Source organism: Anomalospiza imberbis, chromosome 14, assembly GCF_031753505.1.
Source record: "Anomalospiza imberbis isolate Cuckoo-Finch-1a 21T00152 chromosome 14, ASM3175350v1, whole genome shotgun sequence".
Classification (NCBI taxonomy): Eukaryota; Metazoa; Chordata; class Aves; order Passeriformes; family Viduidae; genus Anomalospiza; species Anomalospiza imberbis.
In genome coordinates, this window is record NC_089694.1 from 783417 (window position 1) to 800682 (window position 17266).

A 17266-nucleotide genomic window follows, 5' to 3' on the forward strand; every position below is an offset into this window, starting at 1 on the left:
ACAGCCCTGCCAGCCCCTGCCAGCCTGTGGGCACCCCCAGTGCCACGGAACACACTGGGATCCCCTGCCCCATGGTGGCACAGCACCCAGCTGGCTCTGCTGGGCTCTGGGACATCGGGGACCTTAAATTCAAGGGCTGCCCAGAGGCAGTAAACAAGCACCTGCACTTTGAACTCTCGACTGAGCTCGGCCACCCGGACAAGCTGTCAGCGAGAGGTTTGGCCAGGGGAGAGAAGATGGCAAATGTCCCCCTCATACTCTCCATATGTCTTCTGGGAGCTTGTCTTGCTGCTGAAAATACAGGTGAGTTCATTTAAAAGCGAGCAAGCCCTTCACTTTTGGTACAGGGTGTTACAGATGCCAGTCTGTAGTGCGGCAGCTTGTGCAGTGCTGTGAGACAGCAGCTCAGAGGCACTGCTGCATTTCACAGCTCCTCTTTAAAGCCCTGGCTCTTTGCTGGGGGAATGAAATAACAGCTTCTATGCTGATTTCATACAGCATGTGGCACAGGGATTAATTTTCAGAATGGATTTTTTCTTAGGTTTTTTGCACCTTTAAGCTTTCAGAGCTGGATTCAGCCATTTTAGGAGGCACACACAGCAGGGGAAAAGGGGAGAGCGCTGCCAGTGGAGTGACAGTCACACCTCTTTGTGTGCCATCACTTTGTCCTGGAGAACAAACAAGTGCTCACATCCCTAAAACACTCACTGGATTTGCCACTGCGAGGATTGTTTAAATGCAAAGCCAGTGTGGTTTTAACAAAGACTGTAGGATGCAGCCAAAGCTGGAGACAAGACAGAGCACTTGATGGATGTGGGCAATCACACACAGTAATGCAGGCTCTTGCTTGATTTATCTGTAGCAGCAACAGTTCCAGCAGAGGCTGGTTCACGTCCAGTGTGAGCTCCTGTTTCCTGCAAGGCTGCCCTTCCTTCTTTCATTAAAACGTTGCTGGAAACGGGTTTAAAAAAAGCTCTTTCCAAAATACTTGCTCAGCAATGAAAAGTGAGCAGAACGTCGTATTTTTGCCACCACACCCCCAGGTGTACCCCCTATAAAATACAGTGGACAGGACAGGTGTGCCCTGCCAGCACCTGCCTGGAGACCTGTGTCACTGTCTCAACCTGTGGTTCAGAAGCTGGTAAATGAGTGTATTCTCAGGGTGAGGATGGTTTCCAGCCCTGTGAGTGCCACTCCTGTCACCCCACAGGGCCTGCAGCCTTCAGTCCCAATCGAGTTTTGTTTGTAAAAGCAGCAGGTGGGACCCATAAGGAATGGAGAAAGCCTAGAGGGACGTGAAGGGAGGTGAAGCTGCCCTCATTAAATGAGTTCTCTCCATTAAACGGGTTCGTTGTGGCAGGTGCCGCACATCCTGCCGGGAGGAGCTCAGGGAGACTTTTCAGCCTCCTGTAGAGGCACTGCCAGTGGAGGGGCTCCTTACCCGTGAGTAAGGAGCCAACCTGGTGCCAACCAGACCAACCTGCCTGGGGCTCCTGAGAGCTCCACCAGCCCATCTCCTGCATGCTCCGCAGGGCTGGGCTCTGCTCTGGATCGGGAGCATGAGAAGGGACGAGTGGCTGGTGCTTGTCCCTCGGTCTCCTCTCTCCCTGCCTGGCCAAGCTCGTGGTGTCCCTGAGCCTCAGTGGGGCCCGACCCCTTCCTGCACAGAGCCCCAGAGGAGGGTCCGTGTCCCGGGTGGCCACCACGCTCCGAGAGCTGCTCTGCCATCCGGTGACAAAAAGGGACACGCTGAGCGTGCTGCGGGAGGGTGGAGAGGGAGGAGAGGCTGGGCAAGCAAAGCAGGGACATCCCCTGGGTGAGCAAAGTGGTTTAGGGAGGTGAAGAAGAACCCTCAGCAGAGCTGGGTCAGGAGCAAACCCTGCCACAGGACAGCCACTGCTGCTGTCCCTGCTGCTGGGACACACAGCCCTGCCAGGCAACACCCATGGTAGCCCATGATGGGGCTGCCCCCGACCAGGCAGCCACCACGGCGAGGCTGCTGGCCACTGTGGCCATCCCACCTGGCCCGGGGTCCCTGCAGTGCCAGCAGCTCTTGCTGGTGACCCTGCCCAGGAGCGTGGCCACTGTGGAAGGTAGATACAAAGAGCCCACTGAGGAGGTGGCCCAGGGGGTGAGGAAGGCTCGTGTCACCCCTCCTGCCTGCAGGAGATGCTGGACCCAGGGCTGTGGATGAGGATGAGGAGCAGGGAGAGGAGGACCCTTGCTCCCATGGGCCATAGCTCTGCAGGGGCAAGTGGCCCTTCGGAGCCAGCACAGGCAGACAGAACAAGAGCACTTCTGGGGCTAAACAAGACCTCACCAAGCAGCAGCATGAAAAAACCTATTATTTTCCCCTCTCAAACAGCTTATTCCAGTCTGTGCATCTGTGATGGAGATTCTCACACCAGCTGCTTTAGGGTATTTTAAGCATCAAACTCCAGCTCTCCCAGGCACCCTCCTGCCATCAGTCATTTCTGCCTTTTGACTCTTTTGACATCTGGCTCTGCAGATTTGATCCTTTGGATTGGGCTGAAGTGGGGCAAGAAAGAAAGCTCAGGTCCACAGTGACAGTCCTGAACTGTCTCTGGCCGTGGGGCAATGGGACACCTGGAAAGGGCTTGTTTTCCTGGGGGGACAGAGTCCTGCCAGGCTGGCCCAGCCCTGTTCCTGTCCCCGTTTCAGTGTTCATTGGGAGCAAAGAGGCGAGCTCGGTGCTGCAGAGGCAAAGGCGAGCCAACTCCAACAGGCTGGAGGAGGTCATTCCTGGGAACCTCGAGAGGGAGTGCATAGAAGAAAAGTGCAGCTACGAGGAAGCCCGAGAAGTGTTTGAAAATGAAGAGAAAACGGTGAGTGTCACGCTGGCACAGTGGCAGCACCGTGCTCCCTCCAGCCGGGGCACGGAGGGGCAGCAGGGGGGAACAGCAGGAGAAACCTACAGGGCCATCTGCCGTGGCTGGTTCTCCTTGGTGCTCCATCAGCTGGGCTGGGGAGCTGCTTTAAAAGCTTTGTCAGTCCCCACCGGTGTTATGGAGGTGGTGGTTTCCCTGCAAGTCTTTTCCTTCAGCTTTGGAGCCATCCAGGTACTGCTTCAGTCAGACAACACCCAGAAATGAGAAAACAAAGGAAACTTTTTCTTTTTTCCCTTTGCAGATGCAGTTTTGGCAAACATACGTTGGTAAGAGTGGCTTTCTTCATGTTCTAATGCTTCATATTCCTCTCTCAGTGCATAAAGACCCGATGTTACTGTAACAAATGTGTTTCAGCATCCAGAAACTGAAAGGGCAGAGCCAGTCAGAGCCTTGCCCCCCAAATCCTGCAGCGCCCAGCCTGGGTCTGTCCCATCGGTATAGAAATGGCAAGCCAAAAAAAAAAAAAAAAAAAAAAAAAAAAAGGGATGTCTTAGCATTTTATTTGTTCAAGCAGGGTTTTTCTGAACAAATTTCAAAAACCTCATGGAACAAAACTAGTTCAGGCAGACTGCTGGATCTCATTGAGCCCAGGTCACGCTCTGCGCTTCAGTTTCAGCTGTGCCACAGAGTAAAATACCACAGCAATAATTAACACCCCTTCAGCAAACAGCAAATGCTCTGTTCTCAAGCAGAGATCTCCAGATAAGGCACAGCCTTGTGAAGGCACAGCGTGAATCCCTAGAAATGCTGTATTAAAGTGGAGACTCAACACGATCATAGCAAACAGCTGTTTGCAATTCACACCCTTACTTCACTGTTTTCTTTCCACATCTACTTCTTCCTTTTCAGCCTCCATCCCCAACGACTCCTTGGTCCCTTAACAGGAAGATTTCAATGCCCACTACACCATCCGAAACTAATTTTAAGGACATTTCAATAAATGAACTCTTTGGTAGATTGGCCAAGTGCCCAGAACATCTCACTAAAAAGCTTTAAATAATTCAGATTACTCAGTCCAGACTATAAAATAAAAACATTACATTTGCATTGTAGGACTGTCCTCTGAAAAAACAACCAACGAAACTCAACGCTGCATTTGTTTCCCTGCCACTGTAACAAATTAGCTCATCAAAAATAAGGAATGCCATCTATTCCTCTGTCACCCGGGTGCCTGGTTTGCTGCTCAGAGTGTGAGCTGCTGTTCCCAGCGTGCAGCCCACAGGAGCTCAGCCTTGCACAGCCCCGAGCCCCAGCTGCCCTCGCAGGCAGCAGCAGCTGCAGTCCTCACCCTGCCTGCAGGCCTGCCACCAGGACTCAGACAAGCCCAAACCGTTTTGCTGCCGTTTGCATTTTGCATTCCAGCCCTTTCCTGAAAGCCCTGTGCACTGCCAGCCTGTCCTGCCACTTCACAAAGCCAGCAAGGCTTGCCTTTCTCCAAGCCTGGCACAAGCACTTCAAAGGGCATCCCCACCATTTAACATCACTGATCTGCTTCTCCAGAGCTGTAGATCACCAGTTTTGCAATAGTGAGTATTTTATTAAAGCCTCAGGTTCTCACAGGAGACAGCTGTGAAAATAAAAGCCCTGGCACATGAGGAAACACCTAGAGCAGGTAAGAGCAGTGCAGAGCTGAGGAAGAAAGAGCAACATGAAGGTTCTCAATCCTAACACACAGGCAGGTCTCCACACCCCAGTGGACAGACACAAACTTTCCCAGAACGGCTTTAGTGTTAAAACAGCCCAGATTAGGAAACTCAAAGCACCCTTGAAGTAGCAAACCTTCTAAATTTGTCTAATTTGGCCAAGCCATGAGGTCCTGCTGAGATGTTGCAGGAGGGCGACTGCAGAGGGGCTCTGCTGAGCTGGGCAGAGCTAACCCCAGGGGACAGGGGGACGCGGGACAGGGGGACAGGGGACACAGCTCCAGTGGAGCCCGGCTGCATGACCTCGGTGCTGCCCCGGTGAGTGGCACGCCGGGCTGCCAGGAACTGGCCCGTGCCCCGTGCCAGGGCAGGAGCTGCCAGGAGCTGGCCCGTGCCCCGTGCCAGGGCAGGAGCTGTGCTGTCTCACAGCTGCACTCCAGGCTGTGCTGTGTGTGGGGGAGCCCCGTGATTTTAACTCTGCTGTCTTCTCTCCAAGATGGGGATCAGTGCAACCCCAACCCATGCAAGAATGGAGCCGTTTGCAAGGATGAAATCAATTCCTACGTGTGCTGGTGCCCGGCTGGCTACGAAGGCAAGAACTGTGAGATAGGTACGTGCCAGGGCTGCTCCAGGGGCAGTGCTGCTCTGCTGGAAAGCCCTGGGATCAGTGGGGTCAGTGGCATCCTCTGGGGCTGTGTGGGGCACAGCTTGCTTTGCTGTAAGGCAGGAAGGTGTAAATTCAGCCTGCTGGCACTGGGGATGGCAGGGGGACGTGCCTGGGGACGCTGCAGTGGCTCTCTCTGGTCCTGCCCAGCCCCAGCTCCAGCTCTCTGAGCACCTGCTCTTGGGGAGGGCTCAGTGGAGACTCAGGCTCAAGGTCTTCTGTTCAGCTGTGGCTGCCAGGGCAAATGTTGACACAGAGCCCTTCCTGTATGTCCCAGCAGAAGCCTCTGGGACTGCTCAATCAGGGACAGCCGGCTCGCCTGCCGAAAGCTGAGTTTCCCACAGACCCCCCGTGCAACCCCCATTCTCCCACTCCACTTTCTCATGCCAGGCTGAGCAGCAGGTGCTGGGCAGGGCAGGACTATCCTGACCTCCTCTCAATGGCACTCTGCTTAATTCATAATTATAATTATCAGCAGCAACCTTGATTCTGGAGGCAAATTAAAGGCAAATATTTTCCTGATGGGCTGAGGAGTTCATGAAAACCAAACAGCTGATAATTTAAGCAAGAGGGATATTCAGCTCTTATAATGTAATCAGGGGCTGTGCAACTCGCAAAATGTGCTAGACTCACTGCACTAATAAAAGATTCTCTTTCTAGTTGTATTTCTGCTCTGGCAAGAGAAGAGTGTACGTTAAAAAGAGCATTTCAAAGTTGCATCAAATTTAAATAGTCTCATTGCAGATTTCTTGGGGAAGTGAGAAGCAAAAATAGAGCTGGAAGTGAGGCGTGAAGAAGAGCTCTGTAAAAATAGTAAATGATGGCATTAAAATGGCTACAGGAAGGGAGGTGTCCTTGAGGAAGTAGGAGTGGAGTTAATCTGCCGTGAAGTTATTTGAAAACTCACTGAGAGTTGCAAGGGGCCCTGCAGATTTGTGGTTCCCCACCTGCAAGGTGTTGCCCCCGCAGAGGAGTGAGGGCTGGGGAGGAGAAGGCAGGTGCAGGGCCTGGGAACCTCGCTCTGCCTCAGGCTGGGTCCCATCACACCTCCTGCAGAAAGGGCTGCCCCAGGCCAGCCCGGGACAGGACGGGCACGGCAGGAGGAGCACAAGGCTCGCCTTGAAGTGTGGAGCCCAGCAACAACCCCAGCGCAAAGCCCAGCCTGGGTGCAGGGCTTGCTCCAGTCTGATACAGGCTGCTCTCCCCAGTGCCAAAAGCACGGAAGTGGGGAAATCACATGGCTGGTATTTGTTACCAAATATTTGTTACCAAATATTTGCAGGAGTCCTTTAGGGTCAGGCTGCCGCATTTCAGCCAGCAGGCAGCTGTGCCGGGGCTCTGGGGGGCTCTATAAGCTCCTCCACCTGCCTGCTCAAAGAAGTGCCCACTGCTCCTGCACTATGAGCAGGGATGGGATTGCCCCGCTTCCCCATCTCCTTGCAAACCCCCATCTGTTTCCCAGAGCCTGGATCAGCCACGGGGGTCACTGAGCCCAAACCCCCGTGTCCCCACAAATCTCTGACCAGCTGTGTTTCAAAAGAGCTCTCACAGTTCCATTTTAATTTCTTTCAGACTTCACGTGTGCTATTAAAAATGGAGGCTGCAAGCACTTTTGCAGTCATCAGCCCCCACAGAAGGTTGTGTGCTCCTGTGCTGCTGGCTATAAACTGCATGAAGATGGAAAGTCCTGTGAACCTACAGGTTAATTTTTAAATTATTTTTAAGAGATTTGGGTTAAAGTTTTCAAGGCCTTGTCCTGGATTTAGTTGCGTGAATTTCATAGATGCAAAATCCTGTTGGAAACCTTGTTACTTGTTTTCCTACTTAGCAAAGGTAGAGCCCGACCCTGCACTTTCCCCAGGGGAGATGTGGGGTCTGGCTGGAAGGGTTCAATCATTCTTTAAAACATCAATATTTTAGCCTGGGTGAGTGGAGATGGAGGGTACTTGTCCAGGAATTTGTTCAAAGGCAAATGCTGTTTCAGATGGCTGCTCAGACAGGCTCCAGCCATCTCGCAGTTCTAGCTAAAGATCAGAAATTTTCTGAAGGCAGAGGGTGATGTCCAGCTACTCCAGCACCCAGCCAGGGCTCACTCCCGTGTTCTCCCAGTACGAGCTAATACTTACTGGTTCTGCACTGAGGATGCTCTGAACTTCTCAGAACTAAAGAAGAATTTGCTTACTGTAAATTCTCCTGCTGGTCTATTTCATGGCTGGTCATGACCCAGTGTTTTATAATCCGAGTTGGGTGGGTACAGGTGAAGCTTTGTGCTGGTGCTGTCCTCCCAGCAGTGTAGATCTGCAGAGACCCTCAATGAGAACTGGACTCTGGCTTAGCTGTTGTGTTGGGTGGGGTGGAAGGAAAATGCAGTTCTTGAGGCTGCAGCTTCACAAAGCACTAAAGAATAGCTGGTTCTCCTTGTGCTCCCCAGCTTTATCCTGCTCCTAGACCACTACAATACCTGTAACTACACTGACCCATGCAGACCCAGCCCACCACAACACAAATTAACTGGGTGTGAACATCTCAGAAGCACATCTGGCAGAGAAGAGAGTGAGCAGATAAATATTTTGTCATCTGAAGTCAGTTTAACATTTGCTGCTATCACATTTCCAACACCTGACTGCAGCGGGGTTGCACACCCACCTACACCTGCAGGTACCTGCACAGGGGAGCTGTGTCAGCTGCAGCAGGGAACACTGATCTCCTGACTGTGCTGGCTGTCAGCAGGCAGCTTGGGAAGTATCCTAGGTCAGGAATCCTGTCAACAGAGGATCTCATCAAGAGCTCAGGCCTGTGTTTCCCAACTTGCTGCATCACTTTCACTGGGCCAGAACTTGCTGTTGGCAAGAAGAATGTCCTTCAGGTTAGGTGATTGTCCTTCCTGTAAAAGCTTACTTTTGTTGGCTCTGAAAACTTCATTTCATAGGCTAAGCTTGCAGGTACCACTTTCCATCACTCAACACTCATTTGAGTCCTGTCCCTAAAGTGACCTGTTTAAAAATAAAGGATGAAGTCTCAGTAGGCCACACTCACATCTGATTTTACACTAGTGTTTGTTTGCTCAGTGCTTCTGAGAGCTTTTCAGATGAAAGACAATGCCTGGTGCTATTTACTATTTTGACTGCCACTACCAGCAGGAATTCTGCACACACTGCGTGGGAGAGGATTGGGAAGAGCTCGTCTGAAACGAGTCTACAGATGAGTTCTTCATTAACAGAGAAAATACACAACTCTAGGAAGAGCTTATTAATGTTTTCCTCACCTTGGTGCCAAGCAGGATTATCTGTACAATTGGCAGCTGTTATTTCCTGCCCTCTCCCAGCTGGCTGTTTATTGTTCTGGAGTCACTGCTGTGGAAATGCCCAGCACAGGACTCCCAGGTATGCAGCACACATCCTGCCAAGAGCAGGCTCAGCTGCCCCAGCCCATCAGGCACAGGTGCTCAACACAAGCTTTTTTCACTTTTAAAGCTGTTCGATGACATTTCCAAAGCCCAGAAACAATCTCTGCTTTCGCTACTTTTCCATACCGTTCGCACTGCGGCTCCAGGGCACAGGCATGTGTGCACAGGGTACACGTGGCCAGCCCTCAGCCCTGAGCTGGTCCCAAACTGTGCTGAGGTGAGGCAGCATCTCCCTCCTCGCCTCCCCTTAGGTCGCTGTAAGTGACACAGCCAGTCACAGCTGTGACTGTTCCTCTCCCAGTGCCATATCCCTGCGGGAGGATCACGGCTCCTGAGGCCAAGAGGAAGCTCACCCGGTCCATGAACACCTTTGAGCACTGGAACATCACGGGTGATGACTCTGACGATGGCCCTGGGGAGGTGCAGGACAACGCCACGGAAAGCAGCACTGCTGCCAGCACCAGGATCACACCTGTGCTCAGGACAGGCACGCGCGTTGTCGGCGGCTCCGACAGCATGAAGGGAGAGGTGCCCTGGCAGGTACCAGCTCTTTCTGCAAACCTTCTGTAACCCCACCAGTCCCTTTCTGAGTACACATCATCTTACTTTTGAGCACCCAAAGCCTGTCTCTGAGGTCAGACTGGCAATAGTCTCAAGCCTAGCAGGAGCTTCTTTCCATTCACAGTTTTATGCCACACAACAAAACCTGCCTGCATGGGGCTGTCCTCTGGCAAAGAGAGCCAGAAGTCAGAATCACAGCAGCTTTACCTGGTAGGGCACAACGGGTTGCGCCACAGCAGCAGATTGCCCAGTAGTCCATGAATGTACCAAAAGTAAGCTGAAGGGAGTTTTGTGAGGAGCAATGCAACTCATTTTTTTGGCTCCAGCAGTTTCAGCAGATCATAGAATCATCTAACAGTTTGTGTTGGAAGGAACCTTAAAGATCACCTAGTTCCAACCACGTGCTGTGACCAGGGCCACCTTCCACTGGTCCAGGCTTACACAAGCCCCAGAGTGTGATTTGCCCCTGCTCCCACAGGTTCTGCTGGTGAACAGCGAAGGCTTGGGCTTCTGCGGCGCATCCATCATCAACGAGAAGTGGGTGGTGACAGCAGCACACTGCCTGAAGCCGGGCTACACCCACAACCTCACTGCTGTGGCAGGTGAGCACCTGGGCAGGAGGGGAGGGACGCGGCACTGGGCTTGCGGTGGCTGGACAAGGCGTGGCACAGGACAGCGACCGCGGTGACGGGCAGCGGCAGACACGAGCTGCTGCGGGGCACGGAGGCTCCAGCTGAAGCTGTGACACTCCATCAGCCTGGTCCCTGCAGGTCCCACCACCTCTGGCAGGAGCAGTGAGCCGGCTCTGCCTTGGTCCCAAAGGCACAGAGCTGCCGGACCGCAGTGTAAACACACATCAGCCTGGCCATGGGTGAGCTCGCCTGAGCCAGAGGCTCATCCAGGCAGCTTTAAAGCCCGGTGGAAGAAGCATTCCCCTCCCCTGAGCTTCTTTGATTCTCCACTTTCATCCCTGAATCACATTTTCGGGTCCCCAGCCATAGCAAGCATCTCTAACGTAAGAAAAGCAAGCCACCTGAAAGTCTCCCCCACATTTGTCTTGCGTTCACACTGTACAAACAGCCTGGGAGGGAGCTGTCATTCCCTCTCTGCCCGCAAAAGGCCTCGCCGAGCCCGCAGGACCCGCTCACCTGAGGCTGGCTCCGCAGCAGCGCGGGCACGGCGGGGCCGGTGCCACAGGAGCCGCTCAGCGCCGATGGTGCCTCCTGGAGAGCCCGGCAGGGCGAGCAGGAGCCCTGCAGCACGGCCCGAACGCGCCGGGGGCTGCGGGACAGCGCTGGGGAAAAGCTGGTCTGGTCCTGCTCGGGAAAAGCCGGCCTGGACCTGCTCAGCCCGCGCCCCGGGGGCTGTGGCCAGGGCGGCCCCAGCTGCTGCCCCTTCACCCACCTGGGCGCACGGAGCGCCCGCCCTTCCCCCTCCCCAGCTGTCCACAAGGCGGGGAGGTCACAGGTCAGAGGTCACAGGTCACAGGTCAGAGGTAACAGGTAACAGGTCACGGGTCACAGGTCACAGGTCACAGGTAAGAGGTCACAGGTAACAGGTCAGAGGTCACAGGTAACAGGTCAGAGGTCACAGGTAACAGGTAAGAGGTCACAGGTCAGAGGTCACAGGTCAGAGGTCACAGGTAACAGGTCAGAGGTCACGGGTCACAGGTCACAGGTCACAGGTCACGGGTCACAGGTCACAGGTAACAGGTAACAGGTCACAGGTCAGAGGTCACAGGTCAGAGGTCACGGGTCACGTGTCACAGGTCACAGGCTGCGGCTCCTCGATCGCAGCAGCTGCAGCTGCTGAGCCTCGGGCGGGCACAGGGGCACCTGTGAGCATCGGAGGGCATCGTGCCTTCCCGCGCCACATCCTGCCCCGTGGCTCTGTGGGTTCACAAAGGGCAGATTGAGGTTCATTTTCGCTGATACATTATTCATTTTAGACCAGTATTTTTCATCAGCGAGTTCTGCCCCTTTTGCTGCAAGGGTGACATCCCCTTACCTCTCTCTGAGGGTGCCAAACCCCCAGAACAGCCACTTTGCTTCTAACTCTGGCAAAAGCATCTGCATCTTTGGTGCCTGACTGGACGGCGTGTGCCCGGTGTCACACCTGGGCTGTGCCGGGGGGCTGAGACGTGAGGGAACGCGCAGCTGCCTCTGGCAAGGAGCCAGCCGCCTGGCCAGAACGGTCTGGGAGCCACCTGAGGGCTCAGCCCTTTGCGGCCTCCAGGCTGGGCTGGGCCGGCGCCGGGCTGGCAGCACCAGGGCGCGGTCGCCGGGGCTGCCGCGGGGGGACCCAGCCCGGTGCCGCCGGTGTCCGCAGGTGAACACGACGTCAGGAGCGACGACCACACGGAGCAGCTGCGCAAGGTGGTGACGCTGCTGCCCCACCCCACGTACAACGCCTCCATCAACGAGTACCACAACGACATCGCCCTCCTGGAGCTGGACCGGCCGCTCACCTTCAACAGCTACGTCACCCCCATCTGCCTGGGCAGCCGCGAGTTCACCAACGCGCTGCTGAGGCAGGGCGTGGGCACGGTCAGCGGCTGGGGCAAGGTGCTGTTCCGCGGCCGCAAGGCCACCACCCTGCAGGTCCTCAAGGTGCCCTTTGTGGACCGGCCCACCTGCCTCAAGAGCACCTCCACCACCATCCTGCAGAACATGTTCTGTGCAGGCTTCCCGTCCGGGGGCAGGGACACCTGCGAGGGGGACAGCGGGGGGCCCTACACCACGGAGATCGAGGGCACCTGGTTTCTCACGGGGATCACCAGCTGGGGAGAGGAGTGTGCCCTGCCAGGCAAATACGGCATCTACACCAGGGTCTCCAAGTACGTGAAGTGGATCAAGCAAACCACGAGGCTCCCCTGACCCCAGGGAGCACCGTGCCACGCTGGGGAGGCTGCACCAGGCTGGAGGACGGACTGGGGACATGGAGAGGGACCACGGCAATCTCCGTGGTTCTGAGAGATTGTTGCATTTCAATAAACATTTCTAAATTAAATAACCTTTGCTCTTGGAAGGCAGAAGTTGAGAGAATGCAATGCAAATGTGGTAATAAGGAAATAAAAAGCCCTTTTAATGACCCACGGCTACATTTCTGAATGCACTGGCACTGCTGTGGTGGTGTAAGTCCCCAAATCCCAAATGCAGAGGTTGGTGATCAGCAGGGGAATGGTTCACACATGTCCCAGGACCAGCGTGCCACCAGCATTGCCCACAGCTGGCACACAGCAGTGTGGGCAAGGGAAGCCCAGCAGGCACTGGTGCCCCAGCAGCATCCCAGGAGCAGGAGCCCGCGAGGGAGGTGAACATGCACAGCAGTGCACCCACAGTGCCCCCAAACAGATGTTTTCACGTGGAGGGGAGGCTGGGGATGGCCTGACCCTGCTGGGATGGGTGCAGGGCACACTGGGGACATTCTGACCCTACTGGGATGGAGGCAGGGGACACTGGGGACACCCTGACCCTGCTGGGATGGGTGCAGGGCACACTGGGGACATTCTGACCCTACTGGGATGGAGGCAGGGGACACTGGGGACACTCTGACCCTGCTGGGATGGGTGCAGGGCACACTGGGGACATTCTGACCCTGCTGGGATGGGTGCAGGGCACACTGGGGACACCCTGACCCTGCTGGGATGGATGTAGGACACACTGAGGACACTCTGACTCTGCTGGGATGGATGTGGGACACACTGAGGACACTCTGACCCTGCTGGGATGGATGTAGGACACACTGAGACACCCTGACCCTGCTGGGATGGATGTAGGGCACACTGGGACACTGACCCTGCTGGGATGGATGTAGGGTACACTGAGGACACTCTGACTCTGCTGGGATGGATGTAGGGCACACTGAGGACATTCTGACCCTGCTGGGATGGATGTAGGGCACACTGAGGACACCCTGAGCCTACTGGGATGGATGTAGGGCACACTGAGGACACTCTGACCCTGCTGGGATGGATGTAGGACACACTGAGGACACTCTGACCCTGCTGGGATGGATGTAGGGTACACTGAGGACACTCTGACCCTGCTGGGATGGATGTAGGACACACTGAGGACATTCTGACCCTGCTGGGATGGATGTAGGGTACACTGAGGACACTGACCCTGCTGGGATGGATGTAGGGCACACTGAGGACACCCTGACCCTGCTGGGATGGATGTAGGGCACACTGAGGACACCCTGACCCTGCTGGGATGGATGTAGGGCACACTGAGGACACTCTGACCCTGCTGGGATGGATGTAGGACACACTGAGGACATTCTGACCCTGCTGGGATGGATGTAGGGTACACTGAGGACACTCTGACCCTGCTGGGATGGATGTAGGACACACTGAGGACACTCTGACCCTGCTGGGATGGATGTAGGGCACACTGGGACACTCTGACCCTGCTGGGATGGATGTAGGGTACACTGGGACACTGACCCTGCTGGGATGGATGTAGGGCACACGGAGGACACCCTGACCCTGCTGGGATGGATGTAGGGCACACTGAGGACACCCTGACCCTGCTGGGATGGATGTAGGGTACACTGGGACACTGACCCTGCTGGGATGGATGTAGGGCACACTGAGGACACCATGACCCTGCTGGGATGGATGTAGGGCACACTGAGGACACCCTGACCCTGCTGGGATGGATGTAGGGCACACTGAGGACACCCTGACCCTGCTGGGATGGATGTAGGGCACACTGAGACACCCTGAGCCAGGGCAGAGTGTCAGCAGCTGCTCATTCAGACTTCAGTGTAAGTGCCAAGGTGCCCATCGCTTTCATTGCCACTGCATCCAGCAAGAAACTAATTGGATCATCTGCCACTGCTTACCTTGAAATCAAAATGCATCTAAGAAGGTTTTAAGTTGTTCCAAGGAAATGAAATAAAACCAACTCTGTGAGCACTTTTTTTTCTCTAGAATTATAGCAGATGTGTCTTTGAACAGAATTGCATATTCTCAGATGGATTTATTTAACAATTTTTTAATCTTTAAATATAGATTTAACACATTTTTACAGGTACATATACAATATAGTTCATTTAAACTTGCAGTCAGAGAAAATTCTCTACAGTAATTTATACATATACATGAAGAGCCTAGTTCAACAGTATACTCAGGGGAACATACCATGAGTGCAAAGTTTCAAACGTTAAAAACCTCAGACTGTACATTCAGATTTGCAGAACTTATCAACCTCATAAATTAATAAAAGCTTAGATTTAAAACTATGGAGGACAAAAAAGATTAAAATCATTCAATATGCAATGTGTGCTATGTTTCAGACAAATATTTACAGTAGTACCTCAAAATGTGTATTGTTACCACAAGACTTGTTACCACTATAAAGAGCCCCAGCAGTAACTTTAGCCTTTCCCACCTAATTAGTGCATTGTGATTGATTTGAAAGTAGAGGAAAAGAACCTTCAGGGGTTTAACAGCTGTGCACTGTGATTCCAGTGGCCCGAGGACACCGGGGCTGCTGGCTCTTGGTGCTGCTCAGGTCAGGCTCAGCTGCTCCCGGCTCTGAGGGTGCACAGGGGTCACCCCAGTCCTGGAGAGCCAGGGTGGAGAAACGGCCTCTGGGGCTGGGGAACCCCGGCCAGCAGCCCAGCAATTCCCCTCCACAACAAACCCAGCGTGTCTGAACTCGGGACTGTGTCCAAGGACCGGCTCTCAAATAAAAGTCAGATCATAGAGGTCCCCCTTTAGTCCATGGTATGAACATTTCACTGGGCTGGGGCAGAGCAAACTCACTACTGCATGCACACCATTAACCCTGCTCTCCACACACCCAGGTGCTCTTTGCACACATCTGCTTAAAAGTTCAAACCACCTGTACCTACCTATGCTCTACAAAAGCAAAACTAGACAAAGAAACACAAAATTAAACTATGAGTCTTCAACGTTCTTTTTCCCTTCTCAAAAATTCAATAGATACATTATTGTTAAAGATGCTGAAAAAGTCTTATCACAAGAACATCCTTAGTGCAAACATGGACATTTAGCTTGGATTTATGGCACGAGTTCCAAAAGTACATACATTAATGTAAACTTCAACACTTGCTAGATACAGGTCTCAGCCCTGGGACGCTTTGGGACCCTAAGTGATTGGTGACAACCCTGAGGTGTCAGTTTGACCTGATCCAGACCTCACTGAAATCAGGGAGGCTGACTGCAATGGGCTGGAGTCAGACCCTAAGTGCAAAAAGAGGATCTTTAGTGTTATTGCTTCCTCACATGTGAGTCAGCCAGATGATGCTCTTACAGAACATTACATTCACGTAGCTGAAGCAGATATTTAAGAAAAACCCACCCATGAAATCAATTAAGCAGGACATACAGCTTCTTTGTTTGTTTTTTTTTTTCTTTTTGGTTTACCAAAACTCAACTCTTGTTTGCAACTTCAACAGTTGTCAGCTAATAAGTAGGCAAAACCTACTTCAACCTGTAGAGGAAATTTCAAGCATCTAAACGAAGTGTCAGGAAACTGTGGTGTACTTCTCTGATGAAACATAATGTATGTCATGGAAAAACAGCAGGAAAAATCAACAAAATACCAGAATTTCCACAGGCGAAAAGAAACAAAGGGCAGAGAATGGCTTCCTTTATGAGCATGAGAAGCTGCTTAGGACCCCGGTCCCACTCAGCGCGGATGAAGCTGTGGAGGTCTGTGAATGTGATGAATAGTACAGGACAACTCCAACTACTGTGCTAGTTCTCTGTAACACTTAGTTGAAAGCTTCCAAAGAGCATCGAAATTAGGATGCTGCTAGTTCACCCTTAATTCAAGGGGAACTAAACTTTCTCGTGTTACACAGGGCAGCATCTATAAAGTAATGGAGAATGATGTTAATATTAAAGCATTTCATTCCAAGAAATACATTGTTCCCTGTAATCATGTAACATGTGTATAGCAGAAAAAAAATAAATGCACTCCTGCATTTCTCCCTAAAAGCTGGACTCCCACAGGCTTCAGTGAGAGCCTGGACTAAGGCAGGGCCACAGGGTTTGACTCGTTTCCATCATCTATCACTTCATTACCACAGCAAGGCCAGCTGATAGCTTCTCTAGGCTCCTTTTGTCAGGCTGGAGATGGTTTTCTGGCATCACTAAAGAGCTGTTCTGTGAAGCTGGATGGCACCACGGGGCATAGGAGAGACCCTGTTTTGTGTTTCAACGGCCAAAAAGAAATCAGCATTGCCTCTAAGGGACCCTGTATGGACACACAAGCCTGTGCTGCAGCCATTAAAGTGCATGAGGGGCAGGGCAGAGAGCTGTGCTGCAGTGCCAGCTGCAGGGCACGGGGACCAGGGCCTGGGCAAAGCCTGCACCTTTCAGCCAACATGCCCACAGCAGCCTGCCAAAGCTCGAGCCACGCAAACACCCTGGCCAGGCAGACCCAGGGATGGTCCAGCAGGGCACAGGACAACGCCAGTGACTGTCCAAGGGGCACAGGACAATCCCAGTGACTGTCCAAGGGGCACAGGACAATCCCAGTGCCCTGTCCAGGGGGCACAGGACAACGCCAGTGACTGTCCAAGGGGCACAGGACAACACCAGTGACTGTCCAAGGGGCACAGGACAATCCCAGTGCCCTGTCCAGGGGGCACAGGACAATCCCAGTGACTGTCCAAGGGGCACAGGACAATCCCAGTGCCCTGTCCAGGGGGCACAGGACAATCCCAGTGACTGTCCAAGGGGCACAGGACAACACCAGTGACTGTCCAAGGGGCACAGGACAACACCAGTGACTGTCCAAGGGGCACAGGACAATCCCAGTGCCCTGTCCAGGGGGCACAGGACAACGCCAGTGACTGTCCAAGGGGCACAGGACAATCCCAGTGACTGTCCAGGGGGCACAGGACAATCCCAGTGCCCTGTCCAGGGGGCACAGGACAATGCCAGTGCCCTGTCCAGGGGGCACAGGACAATGCCAGTGCCCTGTCCAGGGGGCACAGGACAATCCCAGTGACTGTCCAGGGGGCACAGGACATGCAAGCTCAGTCCTTCAGGGACTGCCGGGGGGGAAACCTCTGCTCACCTTTATGGCGCAGAGAGGGGGCA

At 53.5% G+C, this 17266-nt stretch overlaps 2 protein-coding genes across 2 annotated transcripts in view; one reads left to right on the forward strand and one right to left on the reverse strand.

Annotated features, from left to right (window-relative positions):
- Positions 1-231: 231 nt before the first annotated feature.
- F9 (coagulation factor IX) lies at positions 232-12067 on the forward strand. Its single transcript, XM_068204539.1, has 8 exons — positions 232-303; positions 2683-2846; positions 3151-3175; positions 5049-5162; positions 6789-6917; positions 8924-9162; positions 9662-9785; positions 11512-12067. The coding sequence occupies exons 1-8, from the start codon at positions 237-239 to the stop codon at positions 12057-12059; spliced, it is 1410 nt and encodes a 469-aa protein (XP_068060640.1). The 5' UTR covers positions 232-236; the 3' UTR covers positions 12060-12067.
- A 2096-nt stretch (positions 12068-14163) lies between these two features.
- The window catches only part of MCF2 (MCF.2 cell line derived transforming sequence), a 56199-nt gene continuing 53096 nt past the window's right edge, over positions 14164-17266 (reverse strand). The window contains exon 30 of the mRNA XM_068204538.1: positions 14164-16028. Within this exon, the coding sequence (XP_068060639.1) occupies positions 15988-16028 (41 nt within the window). The 3' untranslated portion in view covers positions 14164-15987. The remainder of the gene's footprint in view (positions 16029-17266) is intronic.

What these genes read in the sequence shown, in the direction of transcription:
- F9 (XM_068204539.1), top strand. Translation starts at nt 237, where the DNA reads ATGGCAAATGTCCCCCTCATACTCTCCATATGTCTTCTGGGAGCTTGT. An exon ending in GTTTTGGCAAACATACGTTG is followed by an intron (nt 3,176 to 5,048) that starts GTAAGAGTGGCT and finishes CTTCTCTCCAAG; the next exon opens with ATGGGGATCAGTGCAACCCC. An exon ending in AAAGTCCTGTGAACCTACAG is followed by an intron (nt 6,918 to 8,923) that starts GTTAATTTTTAA and finishes TTCCTCTCCCAG; the next exon opens with TGCCATATCCCTGCGGGAGG.